Source organism: Typopeltis vanoorti, chromosome 9, assembly GCF_054136105.1.
Source record: "Typopeltis vanoorti isolate ZY-2024b chromosome 9, IOZ_Tvanoo_1.0, whole genome shotgun sequence".
NCBI classification, from domain to species: Eukaryota; Metazoa; Arthropoda; class Arachnida; order Uropygi; family Thelyphonidae; genus Typopeltis; species Typopeltis vanoorti.
The window spans coordinates 56828102-56850251 of NC_143557.1; the positions used below are offsets into that span (position 1 = coordinate 56828102).

The 22150-nt window shown below is 37.2% G+C and overlaps 1 protein-coding gene across 1 annotated transcript in view; it reads left to right on the top strand.

Annotated features, from left to right (window-relative positions):
• The window catches only part of Exo70 (exocyst complex component 7), a 324025-nt gene that overhangs the window by 62542 nt on the left and 239333 nt on the right, over positions 1 to 22150 (top strand). The window contains exon 6 of the mRNA XM_090398081.1: positions 20799 to 20843. Coding sequence (XP_090254207.1) covers positions 20799 to 20843 — 45 coding nt within the window. The remainder of the gene's footprint in view (positions 1 to 20798; positions 20844 to 22150) is intronic.

The window sequence follows — 22150 nt, forward strand, 5'->3', positions numbered from 1 at the left end:
TTGCCAGAAACACTCGATAGGGAAATACCTCTGTAATTATCACATTCAGTTTTATTTCCCTTTTTATATATGGGTACTATGAGAGCTCTATTCCAATCATCGGGAATTCATCCATCTGTCCAGCTTTCTGAACTATGCAGTGCAGCCACTGTAAGACTCTTATATCATCATACTTCAGCATTTCTGGTCGAATATCATCTACTCCTGCCGTCTTTCCACATTTCAAGCCTTTGATGGCTTTTTCTACTTCAAGTATGGATATGTATTCCTGACTGTATGCCTGTTGAGTGTTTTTTTACCACTGTGCTATCACTGCTTGTTTCATTTAGTAATTTTTTGAAGTAATTACTTCATACTTCTTTTTCTTTATAGTATATCTTTTTTTTTCTTATGTTTTTCATATCACCTTTAGCATTTCTAATTCCTTTTACAGTACCCTTTCCTCCATTTCTGAGCTTCTTCAACAATCCCAGAATATTTTGCCACCTTTTTGGTGTTTATTTTGTACTTCTTGGCAAAGTCCTCCCATGACTTTTGTTTAGCTAGTTTCACACTGTGTTTAGCTTTCTTACATTTGTCTCTGTATTCTCTAAGAGCACAAGCTGACTTATTTGCCAGGAACTGTTGATATGCCTTCTTCTTTTCTTTCACTGCTTCAATAACTTCCTGTGTCCACCATGGAGTTCTAATTTTTCTATCCTTGCAGACAACTTCATCACATGCCTCTCTAGCTGAATGAATCAGGGTTTTCTTTATGGCTTGCCACTGAATCTCCAAGGTTTGATTCCTGTTCTCAAATTCTTTTTTATTTTTTCTTGAATAATCTTTGAGTATTTTTGTCTACAGTTCACATCTGAGAGCTGCGCAGGTTTTATTCGCTTTAAAACTATCTTACATGTTATTCTTTTCAATATGAAATTCAATTTTATCCTGCTCAAGACTAAACAGTGATCACTTCCCATTTCAAATCCTCTGTACACTCTGGTGTCCTGCACCAGGGAGAAAACATCACTATCAACAATAACATAGTCAATGAGACTTTTCTTATTCCTTGCCTCTTCTCTCCATGTGAATTTGTGCACATTTTTATGTTGGAACATGGTGTTAGTGACAACCAGTCCATGTCCTGAGCAGAAATCTAATAGATATTTGCCATTATTATTAGCTTTGCTCTTTTCTCCAAATTTTCCCAAAATATTTTTGTATGTCTGACAATCATTTCCTACTCTGCTATTTAAATCCCCAACAAGGACCAACTTTTCCTTTTTCATTGTGTCAGTTGCTTTCTCTAAAGCCTCGAAAAATTCCTCCACTTCTACCTTAGTAGAACCTTCTCTGGGACCATAGGCACAAATAAGTCTCATTGTCCAGTTCCCCATTCTCATGTTTGCCCACATCACTCTACTTCTGACTGCCTGCCATTCAAGAAGATTAGCCTCATATTTAGTGTTGAATACTATGCCTTCTTTTCCTTGATTATCATTACCTGAATATAACATTTTGTATTTATTGCTCAGAAAGATCTCACCAGTTTTTGTCTTTTTCGTTTCAGTCACCCCTAATATGTCATTCTGGTCCTTATCTAATTCCTCAGCTAGCTCCATTTCTTTGCCATTCAGGCTTCTTATGTTGATAGTACCGATCTTTAACTCTGGTGATGTTGAGTTGGGGTGTGTTTTTAGATTTGTAGCTGTCGCCTTGGTTCCTCTGGTGAAAACAGCGGGGGGGGGGGGGCTTGTTTAACCAGGCAATGCTCCATCTGGCATTAAATTTTGTCATGTTGTACCATCATTTTTTATTTTGGTTTAACCAATAAGAATACAATTTGGTCTGCTAAATCCCAAATTGCCAGCTCATCCTCGTTCGTTCAGTATCCAAGTAGATACCCAACAGGGTGCACCACGAGAAGGTGAGGAGTGGACATTAGGTCAGAAGCCCTGGTCGGTTCTCCGCATTCCTTTAAAGACTATGTGGAGGTCTCCTCTCAGTTATACAGCTTTGACCCTTAAGCATCCCTTTTTATTTATTTTTATTTTTATTTTTTTATTATTAAAAATTTATATATATTATATATTAATATTATTAATTAATATTATTATGTATATGTTATATTTTCTAAAATTATGATTTTTTAAAATAAATTAATTAAATATTGCTTTGAGAAAGATGAAACAGGATGCCATCTCCATAGAAAAATTTCTGTTTTTTAAAGTTGCAATAAGTTTATATACATGCAGTGAATACAGATGTCAAACTGAGAGCATCCATTCTGATCTATCTGAAAACCATTGAAAAATACAGTCAAACATTGACTATATTTTATATACTTTCTTTGATTTCATTTACCATAGAAAATTCTGTATTGTGTAATATGACATCTCAGAAATTCTCTATTAAATAGTCACTGGCGTAATGGCCTTTGAAGTGTATATTTTGCATACATTTCACAATTTCTTATGTCCACTTTTTTTTTTATTTTCAAAAAATAAAAAATAGATGATAAGATTAGTAAGTCTTTTCTGAGGTTGCCTATGGTTGAAAGCTAGATCACTGAGAAGAGACTCCATATTGCCTTTTAAAGAATGCAGAGACCTGACCAGGACAGTTCTCTGCATTCTTTAACATTAACCCAGGACATCTGAGTTAATGTCTGATCCTCAATCCTGCACATATGTAGTAAGTTTCTCCTGGATCTGAGCAAAAGAGACTAGCAATTTGTGATTTAGCCAACTAAATTGTATTCTGTATTGGCTTAAACCAAAACAAAATGATAACATGATGAAATTTCTTGCCAGCTGCAGTGTCACCTAATTAAACAAGGTCTGTACTCTTTTCATCAGGAAACCACAGTAAACAGTAAAATTTCTGCTAGTGGAACAACTCCAACTTGACATGAACAGAATTCAAGATAACCACCATTACAGAAGTGAAGTGAAATTGGCAAGAGATTTAGAGTAGTAGTACAATGTTGATCCAATTGGCATTATGGTAAAAGAAAGACAAATAAAAAAACAGGTCATGTTCTTCTAAACGACCGTTACAAGATGTCATAGGCAGTAATGATTAGAGAAAGAAAGGAGTACCTATAGTAGTCAACACCAAACACAAGCATAAGATTCTTGAATGGCAGGCAGTATCAAGTAGAGTGATGTGGGCAAACATCAAAATGAAGAATTGGACAGTGAGTCTTATTTGGGCCTGTGGTTTCATGGAAGGTTTTACTAAGGAAGAACGAAGAACTTTTTTGTGTGAGAAGACAGCTCACATAAAGAGGAACTTCTTTATAAAGATGTCTCTTGTTGGAAGCCTAAATAGCAGAGTATAAAGTGAATACCAGACATACAGAAACATTTTGGGAAAATTTGGAGAAAGGAGCAAAGCTAATAATGATAAGTATCTGCTGGATTTCTGTTCAGGAACATGACTAGTCATTACTTTCAGCATGTTCCAGCATAAAAGCATGCACAGATTCACATGAGGAGAAAACTCAAGAAATAAGAAATGTTCTCATTGACTATATTATTCTTGATAGTGATATCTTAATGGTGGTTCAAGACACAAGAGTATAAAGAGAATTTAAAATAGGAAGTGATCACTGTTTTGTTTTGAGTAGGATGAAATTGAATATCAATTGAAAAGAAATGTATATCAGAAAGTTTTAAAAATAATTAAGTTGATCAGATTTCAGATGTGAACTGTAGAACTCAGATGTATGAATATTATTCAAGAAAAAAATGAAAGAGTTTGAAAACAAGAACCTAATTTTGGCAATTCTTTGGTAGATTCTGAAGAAAACATTGATTCGTTCAGAGTGGTATATGATGAAGTGGTCTGCAAGAATAGAAAATTCAGAACTCCATGTCAGACTCAGGAAATTAAAAGGGCAATCATGGAAAAGAAGAAAGCATATTGAAAATATAGCAACTAAGCATGTGCTCTGAGAGAGTATAGATAAAAATGTAAGAAAGTGAAGCATATGCTGTGAGAGAGTATAGATAAAAATGTAAGAAAGTGAAGCAATGAACGAAAATCATAGAAGATTTTGGTAAAAAATATAGAAGGTAGCTGCCCTGCTTATTGGAGGTGTAAAGTGGCTTGAAAAAGTTCATGCTTGGTCTCTAGAGTAGGGTTTCCAGACAAAGTAAAAAAAAAAAGGAATAAAAATACAAATAAAATAAAAATAGAGAAAAAAAAACCTTTCCCTATTCATGGTACAAATGTTTTGTAGGTTTACAAATAAATCTTGTGTGGATGGGAACCATATTAAAGTATATAAATTTAAATCAAGAAGGTGGCAGGCAAAATGTCCTGGAGGCTATTAAAAATGCTTAGAAATGGAGAATGTGTGCTATAAAAATAATTGAAGATGATAAAGGTGACATGAAAACTAGATATTTTAGATGTGTAAAGCAATTACTTTGAAAGATTGTTAAACAAAACAAGCAATGAACAGAATGGCGACTTAAGTATACAAAAGGTATAGTCACCTGACTGTATAGCTCTTGTATACTTAAAAAAGCAACAATGCTTAAGGTAAAAAAATCATCAGAAAATCTGAAACGTGGAATGAGATGTGGAGTATATAATATTTGACTCAATTATGAAGATATAAATGCATTGCATGATTCAGAAGCTTGAATTCCAGATTATTATTTTTTTATTGGAGTAAAGCTCTCATAGTACACATCCATCAAAAATCAAAATAGAAATAATGTAAAAATTACAGAGGAATTTTCCTATTAAGAAAAACAAGCTTGTTTTAGACTAAACAGGAATTATCAGGAGCAGTTTTTTACTTTAAGACCAATTGTTGAGGAAAACATGGGAATATAACAAGAAAACTTAAACTTTTATGGATCTAGAAAATACATATAACAAGCTGCCAAGAGAAAAGCTGTTAAAAAATTCTAGAATTATATGGTGTAGACACAACAATAAATTGAGCAATATACATGCTATATTTGGGTTGTAATTTATCAGTTAAAATTGAAGAAGGTACAGGAAGGTGGTGTGATTTTAAAATGAGGGATAAGACAAGGACACACATAATCTTTACTGTTATTCATCATCATCTATTTAGATTGTATTATGAAGGAAAGTGGCATTAAATTTGGTATGAAACTTGCACGTTAATCACAACGTTCTATTTTATGCAAATGAAGTTATACTCTTAAATAAATGCAATGTATGTTTATAGAATTCCTTGACTAAACTAAATAACTGCTGTAACAAAGTTGCTATGAAAATCAGCAATAAAAATAAAATAAAATAAAGACTGTGGAAACATGCAGGAACATTGAAAATGTCAGCTGAATTCTGAATGGACAACTACTTATAGAATGAGTAAACCATTTCAGCTATTTGGGCACAATTTTTAGTGAAGATGGCAAATTAAATAGACAACAGAAGTAGCAAAGCTGGTAAGGAGTCAGTTGAAGAAATTTTATGGTGTATATATATTATTATTATTATTATTATTACGGGTATCTCCATGGAGTCAGTAGACTCATCGCGGGAGACCCAAACTAGCAAAACAATATCTGTCATATCTCTTCTTGAATTCATTTACAGACGAAGAGCTCACAACTAAGTCAGGCAATGAATTCCACTCATTCACCACCCTCCAGGCAAAAAACCTTGTTCTGACACCTTTGTTAACCACACTCTTCTTTAATTTCCAGAGATGACCTCTTGTTCTTCCATCACTTTCACACAGCTGAAACATTTCCCCTGCATCAATCCTATAAAAACCTTTTAGTAATTTGAATGTTTCTATCATATCCCCTCTTCTTCGCCTATCAACCAATCTCTGCAATCCACAAGCTCTCAATCTATCAATGTAGGGAGCATTTTTTATATCACTCACCAACTTGGTCACTCTTCTCTGAACCCTCTCCACAGCCTCCTCATCTCCAAGGAATCCAGGTGACCAGACCTGAGCACAGTAATCCAAATGTGGAAGTATCAATGCTTTATAAAGGGGAATAATAACCTCTTTATCTCTGGATGTCAGTGTGTTCCTCAACAACCAAGTAATCCTATGTGCAATCTTGGACACCTTAGCAATGTGTCCTCTGAACTTCATCTCCCTATCAACCAATACCCCTAAGTCCCTAGCCTCATCAATCTCTTGGAGTACCTTTCCATCGATGTAGTACACAGCTGGTAATCTTTTAATCCCAAAATGCATGACTTTACACTTTTCCACATTGAACTGACATCCATTTTCTTTTGCCCATTTTACCAGCTTATTTAAATCCTCCTGCAAACTTTCAACATCAGCTTGATTTTTTATTGCACTACACAACTTTGCATCATCAGCAAACAACTGAATATCTCCCTTTAAGCCGTTTCCTATATCATTTATATACAAATTAAACAACATTGGCCCAAGCACAGAGCCCTGAGGCACACCACTGGTCACCTGCCTCATTCTGGACTCGGCTCCTCCATACACCACCTTATGGTATCTCTCCCTGAGCCATTCTCCTATCCATATCACCAATTTAATATCCATTCCCATCTGCTCCAATTTGCGTAACAGTGTTCTATGGGGTATCCTGTCAAAAGCCTTAGCAAAATCCAGAAGTATCACTGTGTAGCCAGTTCCTTTGTCCAACTCAGATGTTATTCTATTATGAATAGTTAATAGATTGCTAAGGCAGGATCTACCTTTAACAAAACCATGTTGGCCTCTATAGAGTATCATATCCTGATCCACCCATTCTTGAATTTTGTCTTTAACCAACTTTTCCAATACTTTTACCACTACTCCTGAGATGGTGATTGGTCTGTAATTCAATACCGCAGTTTTAGAGCCACCCTTATGCAAAGGAACCACTTTGCCTAACTTCCACTCCCTAGGGACCATACCAGAGTTCAAACTTAAGTTAAATATCCAGGTGAGAGGGGTTGACAATTCATTTGCACATTCACGCAACACCCGAGCTGATATTCCATCTAAGCCTACCGCAGTGTTTGCATTTAAGTTTTGCAATATATTTAATACCTCTGTTCTTTAGCTTCAATTCTCACATTAGGTATTGCTGTAGGTATAGAGATATCCTCACTTGGGTGATAGACTTTTGAAAAGTGATCACTCAGTAACTCGACTATTACATCTGATTTTGTCACCTCAATACCATCAGGACCCACTAAGGTTATCCTTCCGAAGTCATTCTTCCTCTTACTTGCCACATAGCGGAAGAACTCTTTGGGATCACCCTTGATCTCTTTGGCTAAGGTCTTCTCATAATCTGATTTAGCTTTTCTTACTATGCTGGTAACTTTCCTAGCTTGAGCCTTGTACTGCTCATGGGTGTCCTGATCGCCTTTCTCCTTGTAAATTCTCCATAACATTTTCTTTTTTTGCAGTTCAAGCTTGATACTACTGCTCATCCATCTAATGCCTGCCTTGTTTGACCTCCTAACCATGGGGACACAATCTGATATTGCTTTCCTCAGATACCCGCTGATTTTATCCCAAGCACTGCTAACATATTTCCCTTGCAATATGTTCTGCCATGGGATGGCTGCAAGCTCACTCCGAAGCTTGTTATAATTGCCTAACCTGTAGTTCCGTACATACCCCTTCTTAATAGAAAAATCCACAGATTTTGCAACCTCCCAAGTCAATACCACATGATCGCTTTCACCAACTGGAGGTAACGAGGACACCTTACTTATGCATATAACCTCTGAACCAATAACCAGGTCCAACACTCTCACACCACGTGTCCCTTCAGTTACGTGCTGTTTCAAGTAATTATCTCGTAGAAGATGTATGAATTCCATTTCCTTTTTGCTACGTGATATTTCCTCCTTCCAATTGATATCACCATAATTAAAATCCCCCATAATAATCACCAAGCCTTCACTCATTGCACTAAGTTGCTGATGCATGAATTCAATATCTCCCCCCGTACTCCCTGGCCTATAGCAGCATCCAACTGCATATTTGGTTGCGTTGGTCGCTATTTCGCACCAGACTGCCTCAAATGAACTCTTATTCACATGTCTATCATCATGATATACTACTTTCTTTGGCTGCAACACATCAGCTATCATCAACAGTACTCCTCCCCCTGTTCTATCTTCTCTATCCTCCCTGAAAATAGTGTACCCATCACATTCAATTCCAGTGACCACATCTTCTGCTGACAGCCAAGTTTCACTAATGCCTACAACTTTTGGTGAGATTTCACTGACTAATGCCAAAAATTCTTCTCTCTTATTTCGAATGCTTCTAGCATTGGTATACAAAAATTGCAGATTCCCTCTAGATCTTGTACCGGCTTTAGAACTGATATATAAGTCATTAACTACCCTGTATATATATACAGGGTAGTTAATGAACACCCTGTATATATATATATATATATATATACAGGGTGTTCGGGATAAATTTGACATATTTATAATTAATTATATTTTTCCGTAAGTTACATGTATTAACACACACTTCTCTTCATTTAAAAGTTTGGACCCTTCTTCATTCATATACAAGATGTCAGAAAGGATGGATAGCTGGAACCCACCTGAATCATGGAAGAGAATAACTTGTATCATGATGATTCGTGCCCGCCATCAAAATAAGGATATTACGACTGCTGCCCAATGCTCCCTGAATACAGTAAAAACAATCAGGCATGAACTAGAGACTTGCAATGGTGACTACGAGGATGTAGCAAGAAGAAAGATCCCTAGCAGACGATCTGATTGCGTTCGTACAGCAGAATTCCTCGCAAATCTGCAGGAACAGGTGTTGAAGAACCCTGGCATTGGAATTCGGGCTTTGTTCGTGGAGTTGCTAACTGTAGTCAAGCCCTGGATAACAAGGGTAGCCAATGGTAGGCCGTATGTATGGCAGCAGGATTCGGCCCCTTGCCACACCTCTGGGAAAAGTCAAAAATGGTTGTCTGAAAATTTCTACGACTTCACCAGTCCAAATGTTTGGCCTCCAAACTCCCCAGACCTTAACCCCATGGATTATTTTGTATGGGGCGCAGTTGAAAAAGACACCAATCGCACTTCCAGTAATACAAAAGCCCAGTTAATGGATAAAATTAAAACAGTTTTTGCGGCCCTTCCCAGGGAGACTGTAGCATCAGCTTGTTCGAGGTTCCGAAGCAGAATTGAAGCTGTGATCGATGCTAATGGTGGTTATTTTGAGTAAATCTTGTTGATAGTATTGTAATTAACTCTGCCTGTAATGTTTTTTTGTCAATTCATTAAATTTAATAGATACAAAGAAGATTTTCTCTTTCCTTACGAAACTGTCAAATTTATCCCGAACACCCTGTATATATATGAGAGAAATCAGTCATTATACTAAACTAGCTGTATATGAGACAGTGTTCAAGTCACTTTTAATGTATTGATCTGAGAACTGGATTGGAATTGACCAAGGACTGGAGACTGCAGATGTAAGAGATCAGAGAAATGAACACAAGGTATCACTGATATAATTATGTTAAAATTGAAAATATTATGAAGGTACTAGAAATTGTTAGCTAATGACAAATTTGGATGCATGAGACTGCCCTAAATTTAGGAAGCACTCATCCTCAGATCATCAGCCCAATGGCTGAGACCACCCAATGTAGCCCACTAGGGAGTGTCATTTAGTACTCCAGGCATGACTTTGGTTGCCTTTCTTCAGCCTCATTTGCCAAGTGTTAGTGTAACATTGCTGAAATATAGGAAAGTATTAATTAAAGTTTTTATTATTAATAGTTATTTCTTGGAAAATAATAGTTATGAGTAACTAATGTGTAAGCCTGTCTACTAGAATTACTATTATCCACAGAGATTCCATCATATGCAAGGCCTTCAATAAGACAGTCTGAAGTTGAAGATATCCAGACAACTAAAGAGATTAGCTTTTTAAAATGCTGCCAGGATAATAATGTTATCCCAAATTGTGGGAAAGTGAAACACCAGTTTACATCTGAGACTCCGCATTTACAGGTGCACTACCTTCACTCTTTTACAGGAACAGATTGCCACCACTCGCATTCTTCTGGCCAACACTAATGAAGCTATAAGTGTATTAGAAGAAGAGCTTGCTGCTGCGCTAACAGCAATCATTGGATGATCCTTTCTGATGTCTTGAACGCTTCAGCAAACAAAAAAGTTAAAAAAATATGATGTTGGCACATCAAAAAATATGAAAATCTACTAAAAAAAAACTCAGCTTCCAAGCCTCAACTATCTCCTGACACAGTAGTAAATTTATCATCCTTCACTGTGTGAAGCCTGAAGCAAATAGTGTACTTGCATGTGGCAATAACTATGCACTAGCACCTAAAAAAAAAAAATTCCTGTAGAAGAAATAATGATCCAAGTAGAGTGAGATATTTTCGGCCATCCCACCATATTGCCAACAACATCAGACTGGATGTAGCCAATGATCATTCTACCTACCTACCTATAGACTATGATCCCACCAATACACAGATCAGAACACTCCATAGGCTCCTTAAAAAGATTTCCTCTTGGCCTGTAGAAGTCACAAACAAACTAAAACCTTATCACTCTAGACTCCCTCCCCCCAGATATATGGACTACCAAAAATCTATAAACAGGCAATAAACATTGATTCATCCACATACAAATAAGCCAAACATTTAGCCAAAGTGCTCACACAATATACTGGCAACACATCTTCACCTAAAAAACTCAGCCCACTTTAAAGCCAGTATAGAAAATCTCTCACTCCAACACACTGACATAATCGTCAGTTTTGATATCTCCTCTTTATTCACTGATGTCCCACTCAAAAATACCTTACACTTCATCCAAGCCATGTTTCCTCCCAATATCTCATCCCCTGTTTCAGTTCACTATGAACTCAGACTGTTTCATTTGGCAAGGAAAATTCTACAAATAGATAGAGGGGATAGCCATGGGTTCATCCCTGACCAACTTCTTCATGGAGACCTTTGAAGAAAAATTCTTAAACTCTGCTCCACATAAAGCCACTGTATGGCTACCCTACATAGATGATGTGTTCTCCATTTGGCCACATGACCTGGATACTCTCCACAATTTCTTAACACATCTAAACAATCAATCCAGTTTACATTAAAAATGGAATACAACAGTCTCCCATTTCTAGCCACTCTGATTACATGCCAGCCTGATGGATCTGGCATTCTCTCTTTAGCGAAAACCTACACGTACAAGTAGATACATTCACTATCAATCACCCCATATCCTCTCAATAATAGAGCAAGGATTATGAATGATATGCTGGCTGAAATGTGTGATGAGAGGGGAGTACAGTTTGTTAATGTGTGGAATGAGTTTGAAGGCTGAAGTGAACTGTATGGGAGCGATTGACTGCATTTGAGTGGTTATGGTGTGAGTCGCTTGGAGAGACTGCTGCTGGAAGGTAGAGAAATGAGTAGAGAGAATGAATCAGATCAAGTGGGAAGTGATATGGAAGAGCAGGAGAGTAAGACATGAGAGATTGAAGAGGTGGTTATGAATGGGGAAGTGAGTGGTATGAGTATAGAAAATGAGAGAATTGGTGTGCAAGAGGAGCAGGGAAACGAGGAGGCTCAGGGTGGATGCTCCAACAGGAGGTGAGAGCATGTGTAGACAGGAAAGGAATAGGATGACCTGGGATCAAGAGAAAACAATTGGAATTGAAAAGGGTTCTAAAATGAATAAGCAGAAAAGAAAATGGCCCCAGTTGAGCATAGAGAGATCACATCGAGTGAGTGGTATCAATGCAACTAGCTGTAGATCCAGAAATGAGCTCTTGTATGCTAGAAGTATAAGAAACAAGGCAGATGAAATAGTTACACTAATTGCGTCTGTTCACCCAAAAATTATTGATTAAGTGACACATGGTTGGAAGAGGACGACATCCGGACAGGAATAGAGATGGAATGTGTTTTGTGAGGATAGAAGGGGTAAAAAGGGAGGGGGAGTGCTATTAATGACAGAGAACGAGTTATGTCCATACAAAGTAGAGATGCAAGAGGAAAATAGTGCCAGTGGTTTTGAGGCAGTATGATGTATCAAATACTTGGTTGGATGTTGTTATAGACCAGGTAATGTGGATGGTGGTGATAATGAAATGTATAATCAAATTAGCCAGTGATCATTATGGGCAATTTTAATTATGGCAATATAGACTGGAATGATGACATAGCAACTGGAAGTAAAGAAATTGAGTTTCTTGAGTTTTTGAGGGATAACTACCTCAGACAGTATGTAACAGTGGGCATGCGAGAATTGAGGGTCTTGGATTTGGTCATCTCATCAGAGGATGTAATTATAAATGAGGTGTCAAATCATCCACCAATTGGTTAGAGTGACCATGAGGTGATTACCTGGGTGGTTGCCAGCAGTGTGAGTTAGCTGGAAAAGAGATCAGTGCAGCTTGGGGGATTTTCAAAAACTATCTAGTAGATGCAATGTCTAAATGTATTGTTAAACTTTGATTAAACAGAATTTCAAAAATTCTGACTGTATCACAGTTTAACAAGAGGAAAAAAAAAAAAAAGGATGGAAGAAAAAAAAAAGGCAGGGGGGGGGGAATTTCCTTAGCAAAATGATTGCTTCTGAGTGTGTACTTCTACCTTATAAAAATAAAGGAAGGAAAGTGAGTTATTTATGCAAAGGTGATAATTCAAATATGGAATTAATACACAAATACACAAACAAAGTTCGTGTATTTATATAAAAAAAAAAAACTTTCTGTATAAGTGATAAAAGAGTAACTTATGCAAAGCCTGTAGGGTAGAATAAAAAAAAAAATCTATAAAATGTGTTATGTAGTATCCTGATTAGTATTAAAACTTACATGTTAGCACCATGACTTGCATTTTTCATCGCAAACAAAGGGTTGACACGTAAACGCCAAATGAAGGCAGGATCAAAGCCCCAATTGGACATGTGCACAGGCCACTTGGTGTAGTAGTGAAGAAAATTTAGCATACGCTATTGAGCGATGGCCACGTGAGTGATGTACTCCAATTCGTTGGATGAGTTGCAGAGATAGCAATGACTTGCCGATAGGGGGAAGGATATAAAAAGGTTAGCTACCCCCCTTTCGCTCTTGAATTTTTTTCATCAGTGTTCATGCAGTTCCTGGAGTGGCGGTAGGAGGTCTCGTCTTCAGCTGGCAGAAGAAGCAGCCTCAGCCGGCAAAAGTCCTAAGAGGAGTTATTGGAGATGAGCTTATACCTATATCCAGCAGACGAAGGCTGGAACAAAGATTCGTTCTCCTGATTATATGAAGGAAGAGTCAACTTCCCGCCTGGTCTGGATACAGCAGAAAGGTGTTAGCCATACCAGAGTGGTGCAAGCAGTTTGCATGGATTGAAAGAATACTTCCAGTATGAGCGCCGACCAGTCTGAGCAGTAGGACACTCAATTCAGCCAGAAGATGTCAGAGAACTCCCACATACTGTGTGAAAGCCTTGGAATGGTGTCGTTACAATTTCTTTATCCTTTTATGTGTATAGGTTTCAAACTTGTTATAAGAAGGGTCCAGAGACATTGGGGGATATGTGTTTCTGATAACAGGAAAGTTTCATGCTAGGAAAGTAGCACGCTACGGAAAGGAATGCTTGGTATATCCTACAGAGAACTCATCATCATCATCAAATTCCTGCCGTGTGCCTTCAAGGGGTGTACAGGATATGACAGTACTACATGAAAAAATTACATCATTACTAACTTCCAATCTACAATTTTCCTCCAAATCAGTCTGTTACTTGTCAAGACTCCAACATTATCAGATCTTATATTTCTATCGTCTAAGGCACTTTGTACCATATCAATCCACCTATATCTTGGTCTTCCTCTGGGTCGTTTTCCTGCCAACCTGGCAGAGAACACTTGTTTTGCTAATCTTTCCTCTCCCATTCTATTTAAGTGACGATACCACCTGAGATTAGCTCTGCTAATGCATTCCTGGATGCTGACAATGTCAAGTTCTTTGCTAATAGCCTCATTTTTAATATGATATTGCCATTGATACCATCTGTTCACGCCTCTAATTTTTCTGAGGACTCTCATATCTGCGGTCTCTAGTCTTTGGTCAAGTGTTTTACTTCTGATCCAGCTCTCAGATCCATAAGTTAAAACTGGTTTGAACACTGTCTTGTATACAGCTAATTTAGTGTTCCGACTAATTTCTCTCTTATTACAGAGAACTTAGTAAATGAATTACTGAACTGGCTAAGGCATTGCTTAAGGTGTGTGAGAGAGAGTTTTAGTTGATATATCATGATGTATTATTAACATTGAATGAATGAGTATATCATTAAAATAATGGAAGAAAGTGTAGTATCAAATTTTGAGGAGTAATTGTTTCCCAAGGAAGGAATATTTGTCCATGTGCAGACTGTAGAAATTTGCCACATGAGTGGGCCTATATGCTAAATTTTAAATAATAATCATGTTCTTGTATAATGAATGATTAATGCTTAGTATGAATTTTATATGAGTTGTAAATTATATTTGTGTGTCAATTAAATTCATGTTAAATTTTGAGAATTTGTGTTTTCTGCATGATAGAATCTGATGCATCACCTGCAAAAGAATTAGCATACAAACCTAAGCGGGAAACAAAAGGGTTAGGAGGTGTAGACCACGATTGCAGTCCATAGAGTCTTTATTGTAGATCTCTGGAATTATCTAGTGATTAAGACTTCCCAACTTAATATAATTTCCTTAGGTGGTGCATTATAAAATAAATATTCCTAAAGTTATAGGAGATGTAATTCCACAGAAGTTTCCATGCAGTGTTACCTCTATCCAGGGACAACCCTTATGCTTGGAGGTACCACGTGACTCTTTTGGACAATTTTCCGAGTTCTAAATGTAAATGTTAGTGTAAAGAAAAAACCGGGATGCAACAGTATTCCAAGGGTGAGAAGGTTAAATAAGGTAGGTGTGAGATGGATGAATAAAGAGATTAAGCATGTGATACAGAGAAAAAGGGCATTGTGGAGGCAGCATAAGAGAAGTGGAAATAACTAATTCCATGAGGTCTACAAAGACAAAGGAGGGTGACTTGGTTGGTGAGGGTAGCTAAAGAGAGGTATGAACAGCAGTTAGCTAATGAAGCCAGAAAGAATCCTAAGGAGTTCTTTCGATATGTAGCCAGCAAAAGAAAGAATGATTATGGAAGGATGATTTTTAATGAGCAGTTCATAAAGGCCCTTCAATCTTGTGAATGTGACTTCATGGAGAGATTGAGAGCAGTTGATGATGGAGAGGAGAGACTGACTGTAAGTGAGCAAGAGGTGTATCAGGAGTTGAGCAAACTAGATGTTAATAAGGCTGTGGGACTTGATAATATATCACCATGTATTCTGAAGGAATGTGCCAGGGAGTTGACACCTGCCTTGACTGCGAGTCTTGCACTCTGTCAAGTTCCTAAGGAGTGGAAGGAGGGCAAGATTGTGCCAATTCATAAAGGAGGTGATCGAACTCAAGCATCAATCTATAGGCCTATATGTGTGTGTGTCAGGTGTTGTTTTTAAGTTGTCGGAGAAGTTTGTGGGAACTAGGATCCAGAATTGGGTTGACAACAATGGTATTATCTTTGATGGACAACATGGATTTGCTAAAGGGAGGTGATGTTTTAGTAATCTACTTACTTATTACAATAAAGTGACTGCTTCCTTGGACAGAGGAGAAGGATACACAGTAATATACTTGGATTTTGCAAAGGCTTTTGATAGAGTACCTCATGATAAGTTGACAGTCAAACTAGAGCAGATGGGGTTGCATATTAGATTAGTGCATTGGATTGGAGACTGGCTATCTGATAGGTAGCAACAAGGTGTGTATCAGGGAGCGATATCCAGGAAAAGGAAAGTCACTAGTGGAGTGCTTCAGGGGTCTGTTTTAGGGCCATTACTGTTTAACTTGTATATTAATGATATTGGTGAAGATTTGGATGGAGATATTCAGTTGTTTGCAGATGATACAAAGTTGGGACGAACCATGAAGAGTAGACAAGATGTTGTGGCCTTACAAGAAGACGTGAATAAATTGAGTGATTGGGCACAGAAATGGGGATGTGAGTTCAATGTTGCAAAATGTAAGGTTTTAAAATTTGGAAAACAAAGATGGGATGCAGAATTTATGCTTGGTGAGGACATATTGTTGGAGGTGGAGGAAATAAGAGATCTTGGAGTGATAGTGAATAAGGATCTGAAATTTAGGGGACACATAGCCAAAATTGTGAAGATTACACAAAGGCTTCTGGGAAAGATGCAGAGGACACTGACTTGTAGAAGTAGGGAGATTCTTGTTCTGTTGTGTAAGGCTTTGATTAGGCCACACATGGACTATTGTGCCCAGATTTGGTTACCTGGTTTTCAGAAGGATGAAGAGATGTTGGAAAGGGTCCAAAGGCAACTGACTAAGGTAGTTTCTGACCTCTGAAATGTCGAGTATGAGGAAAGATTGAGAAGATGTAATTTGTAGCGTCTGGTGGACAAGAGGAAGAGGGGAGATATGATAGAGATCTACAAGTTGGTAAAGGGTTGTTATAGGATCAATGCTGGAGAAGTTCTACAGAAAATAGTGGAGATTGGGAGAGAACCAGAGGTTATCCCTGGAAACTGTATAAAGATGGTGTGAGTAGGGGAGTGAGAGGCAGGTTTTTTTCATGCAGAGTTGTAAATGATTGGAATGCCTTGCCTGAGAGTGTGGTGTCTGCAAGGAGTTTGAGTGTGTTTAAGACATGGTATGATGAGCTATGTCTGTGATAAAAGGACCTCCCAGATGAGTTTTGGAATCCATGAGGTCTTGGGGTAATAATAATAATAATAATAATAATAAAAACCCTATATAAAAGGGCACAATTAATCAGTTCTGATAATACTGCCCTAACCACCGAACTCGATGATATCCTCAACACTTTCTTAGCCAATGCATACAATCCCCCAAAGATATTAACCCACCCACCTTTCAGAGCAGAGATTACTCAAGATGTATCACCATTCCATATATCTGGGGAACATCCAAAAAATTGACAAAACTCATAAGGAAATACAAACTTACAACCACTTACAGACCACATAAAAAATTATACATCTCTTATCTGCTCCACCAAAGACCGGCCACATTCCCTAGACCTATCAGGTCCCTTGCAGTTACAAACTGTCCTATTATGGTCAAACAGGCATGACAGCCAATATCAGAATTTCTGAACACAAGACTCAGGACTTGCTGACCATGCTTTGGATACCCACCACAGGATACACAGGAAGAAGGCTATTTTGTTACTGTAGCAAATACAAATATGAAAGACTATTCCTCGAATCTGCATCAGTCCTGAAAAACTTTCCAAACCTCAACAAATTTGGGTGCATGAAACTGCCCCAAATTACAAAGCATTCAACCTAAGATCTTCAGCTCAACGGCCAAGACTATTCAATTTAGCCCATTGGGGGCCATTTAGGATTCTAGTGCTGACTTGGGTTGCCTTTCTTCAGCCTCGTTTGTCTAGTGTTAGTGCCTGCATGCACATATCATTGTTTTTTTGTCATCCCTGATGATGCCGATGTAACGTTGCCAAAATATAGGAAAGTATTAATGAAAGTTTTTATAATTAATATTGTATAATTATTATTTTCTGAAAAATAATAGTTACAAAATCTATATGAAGTTCTTCTTGTGTTAAAATAATAAAAGGATAATTTTCAAAAATTCTTAGAACAGATTTCACTTATCTCCTAACAGCCTATTTTGAAATAGGGTATTATATATTAATAGGATGTTTTTTCATTTGGTTATACTATAAATTAAAGATGCCAAGAAATTATATTCTTGGTTTAATCCTTTTTCCAAGTCTAAGCAAACAAAGTTTGCACATACTAAGGCAAGTGATGTGAAGTCATTAGCTTCTATATATGAGTTGTACTGTCCTGAAAATACTTCAAGTGCAAACTTTGTTTGCTTACACTTGGATAAAGGATTACAAAAATTTGTTTTTCTATGCCCCAGGATGAGGAAACATTTAGTTTAGAATGTATACTTTAGGAATATTATTTTTAGAAAACAAACAAAATAAAAAAAATATTAATAAAAATGGTTAGATGTGGATGACATCCTGACAGGAATAGAGATGGAAGGGTATGATCTGTTTTGTGAGGATAGAAGGGGTAAAAAGGGAGAGGGATGCTATTGATGACAGTGAAAGAGTTATGTCCATACAAAGTTGAGATGCAAGAGGGAAATAGTGCCAGTGGTTTTGAGGCAGTATGGTGTGAGATAGAGGTGAATGGAATGAAATACATGGTTGGATGTTGTTTATAAATGGTAGTGATAATGAAATGTATGATCAAATTAGCCAAGCAAATAAGAAAAGAATGATCATTATGGGTGATTTTAATTATGGCAATATATACTGGAATGATGAGATAGCAACCGGAAGTAAAGAAAATGATTTTCTTGAATTTTTGAGGGATAACTACCTCAGACCGTATGTAACAGAGGGCACGCGAGGATTGAGGTCTTGGATTTGGTCATCTCATCAAAGGATGTAATTATAAATGAGGTGTCAAATCACTCACCAATTGGTGAGAGTAACCATGAGGTGATTACCTGGGTAGTTGCCAGCAATGTGAGGACCTCTGTGAGAAAAGGGTATATGTGGAACTACAAGGGGGGGGGCGGTGATTATAAAGAGCTTGGGAGACAGCTTGCGGGTGTAACATGGAATGAGGAGTTAGCTGGAAAAGACATCAATGCAGCTTGGGGGATTTAGACATTGCATTTATCTAGTAGATGCAATGTCTAAAAGGGTGAGAAGGTTAAATAAGGTAGGTGTGAGATGGATGAATAAAGAGATTAAGCATATGATACAGAGAAAAAGGGCATTGTGGAGGCAACATAAGAGAAGTGGAAATAACCAATTCCATGAGGTTTACAAAGACCAAGCAAGGTAGGTGACTTGATTGGTGAGGGTTGCTAAAGAGATATATGAACAACAGTTAGCTAATGAAGCCAAAAGAATCCTAAGGAGTTCTTTTGATATGTAGCCAGCAAAAGAAAGAATGATTATTTAAAGATGACACTGATTGGAGAAAATGGTATAAAGACAGCTGTTATGGAAGGTGTGATGGAGATACTTAATGAGCAGTTCATGAAGGTCTTTCAATCTTGTGAATGTGACTTCACGGAGAGATTGAGAGCAGTTGATGATAGGGAGGAGAGACTGACTGTAAGTGAGCAAGAGGTGTATGGGGAGTTCACCAAACTAGATGTTAATAAGGCTGTGGACTTGATAATATATCGCCATGTATTCTGAAGGAATGTGCTAGGCAGTTGATGCCGGCCTTGCACTGGGTTCAAGTTCCTAAGGAGTGGAAGGAGGACAAGATTGTGCCACTTCATAAAGGAGGTTATCAAACTCAAGCATCAAACTATAGGCCTATATTTGTGTCTGTCAGGTGTTGTGGTTAAGTTGTTGGAGAAGCTTGTGAGAACTAGGATCCAGAATTGGGTTGACACCAATGGTATTATCTTTGATGGACAGCATGGATTTGCTAAAGGGAGGTGATGTTTTAGTAATCTACCTACTTATTACAATAAGGTGACTGCTTCCTTGGACAGAGGAGGAAGGATACACAGTAATATACTTAGATTTCATAAAGGCTTTTGATAGATTACCACATGATAAGTTGATAGTCAAACTGGAGCAGATGGTGTTAGATATTAGATTAATGCATTGGATTGGAGACTGGCTAACTGATAGGTAGCAACAAGTTGTGTAATGGGGAGCAATATCCAGGAAAAGGAAAGTCACTAGTGGTTGCCTCAGAGGTCTATTTTAGGGTCATTACTGTTTAACTTGTATATTAATGATATTGGTGAAGATTTGGATGGAGATATTCAGTTGTTTGCAGATGATGCAAAGTTGGGACGAACCATGAAGAGTTGAGAAGATGTTGTGGCCTTACAAGAAGACTTGAATAAATTGATTGATTGGGCACGGGAATGGGGATACGAGTTCAATGTTGCAAAATGTAAGGTTTTAAAATTTGGAAAACAAAGATGGGATTCAGAATTTATTCTTGGTGAGGATATATTGTTGGAGGTGGAGGAAATAAGAGATCTTGGGATGATAGTGGATAAGGATCTGAAATTTAGGGGACACAACCAAATTTGTGAAGATTACACAAAGGCTTCTGGGAATGATGTGGAGGACACTTGTAGAAGTAGGGAAATTCTTCTTCCATTGTATAAGGCTTTGATTAGGCTACACATGGACTATTGTGCCCTGATTTGATCACCTGGCTTTTAGAAGGATGAAAGGATATTGTTAAGTTCCATAGGTGACTGACTGAGGTAGTTTCTAAACCTCTGAAATGTCGAGTATGAGGAACAATTGAGAAGATGCAATTTGCAGACTCTGGTGGAAGAGGGGAGATATGATAGAGACCTACAAGTTAGTAAGGGGTTATTATAGGATCAATGCTGGAGAGATTCTACAGAAAATAGTGGGAGATCAGGTGAGAGCCAGAGGTCATCCCTGGAAACTGTTTAAAAGAGGGTGTGAGTAGGGGAGTGAGAAGCAGGTTTTTTTCATGCAGAATTGTGAGTGATTGGAATGCCTTACCTGAGAGTGTGGTATCTGCAGAGAATTTGAGTGTGTTTAAAGCATGGTATGATGAACTGTGTGTATGATAAAAGGATCTCTGAGATGAGTCTTTGACTCCACAGGGTCTGTCTTGTAATAATAATAATAATTGTTTATTTATATTTTGTCTTTTTGCCAAAGCAAAGAATTTTAAGGTTTTTATTTACTTTAACAGAACTGTCTAATGAAGATGATAAAACAGTTGCAGAACAACTCCCAGGTTTGTTATTTTTATTATTTCATATTGTATGTTTGTTATGTATAGTATTACTTTTTTTTTTTTTTTTTTTGAAAGTGGATTTGCCTTAATAATATTTTATCTGATTTATCAGATGATTTAAAATTTTCATGGCTGACTCATGTTTGTTTAGAGATGTTGAAACTTTTAGATGGCTTGAATCTCTTAATGAGTTGAAGTTAACATTGTTTGACCACTAAAAAAAGTTTGAATCATTTCATGCTGAAACATCAGCTCTACTCTTGCTATCCAAATTTCATAATTTCAGTTATATATAAGCAATAGATTTTTGCTGAAAATAACAGATGTTGCTCATTATAACACACCACTGAAAAGTCCCAGGTATGGTAGTGTGATAAAAGAAAATGCTATAGTGAACTGTTCGCTATAATGAGTATTTAGGCGTAGATGTTGATTTATATTCGTGTTGCACTTTAATGGAAGAATTTCAGCACATAAAGAAATAATTAAACAACAGGTTTAATTGTTTCAATATTTCGTCTGAAACGGAGACATCTTCAGGAATAGTGCTAAAATTGTAATAGCATACACAAAAAAACACACACAAGAAACAATAAGTGGAAGAAACAACAAGATTAGAACTAATGAAGACTATAGTCCTATGAGGGAGATGCTCTCTCTGGGTGCCATTGACTATCCTTAAATGTTGGTCAGGAGGCCTAAGAATTAAAGTTTCCCAAATCTTGGGAAGTTTAACACAGTTATAACACAACAATAGTTTAAGTCTGCTATTAATTCTAAAAAGAGTCTTTCGAATTTGAATTTTCTGTGTTAGTGGATAATGGTTTGCTTCCATCTGATTCTGTGTAAGGTATCCAAGGCATGGCCTGGTAGACCTGACTGATGTTGCCAACAATATCATGCCCGTTGTAGCTAACATCTTATCACAAACATTGCCACCAAAAAGAAATAAACTCTAATAGTTTATGGAGATAAACTGTGGAGTTTATCTTCATAAACTCCACAAAGACAACAGCAGCATAATTATTGCTATAGCAAACAAGGTGATGCTACCCTTGTCCTAAATTCCAATTATTATATTAGGAAATTGAATTTTCTACTCAGAGACTACACCACTTATAAACTGCTAGTTTATGATACTATTAAGTGTCAGAAAAAAAAAAAAGTTAAAAAGAATTCTAAAAAATGTCACATCTTGGCTTCTTGAAGTTGTTAAAAGTTCAAACCTTCCTAGAGTCTAATAGGAAGGTTCAAACTCTACTGACTTCCCCTCCTTTAAATTAGCCAAGCAATTAGCAAAATCATTA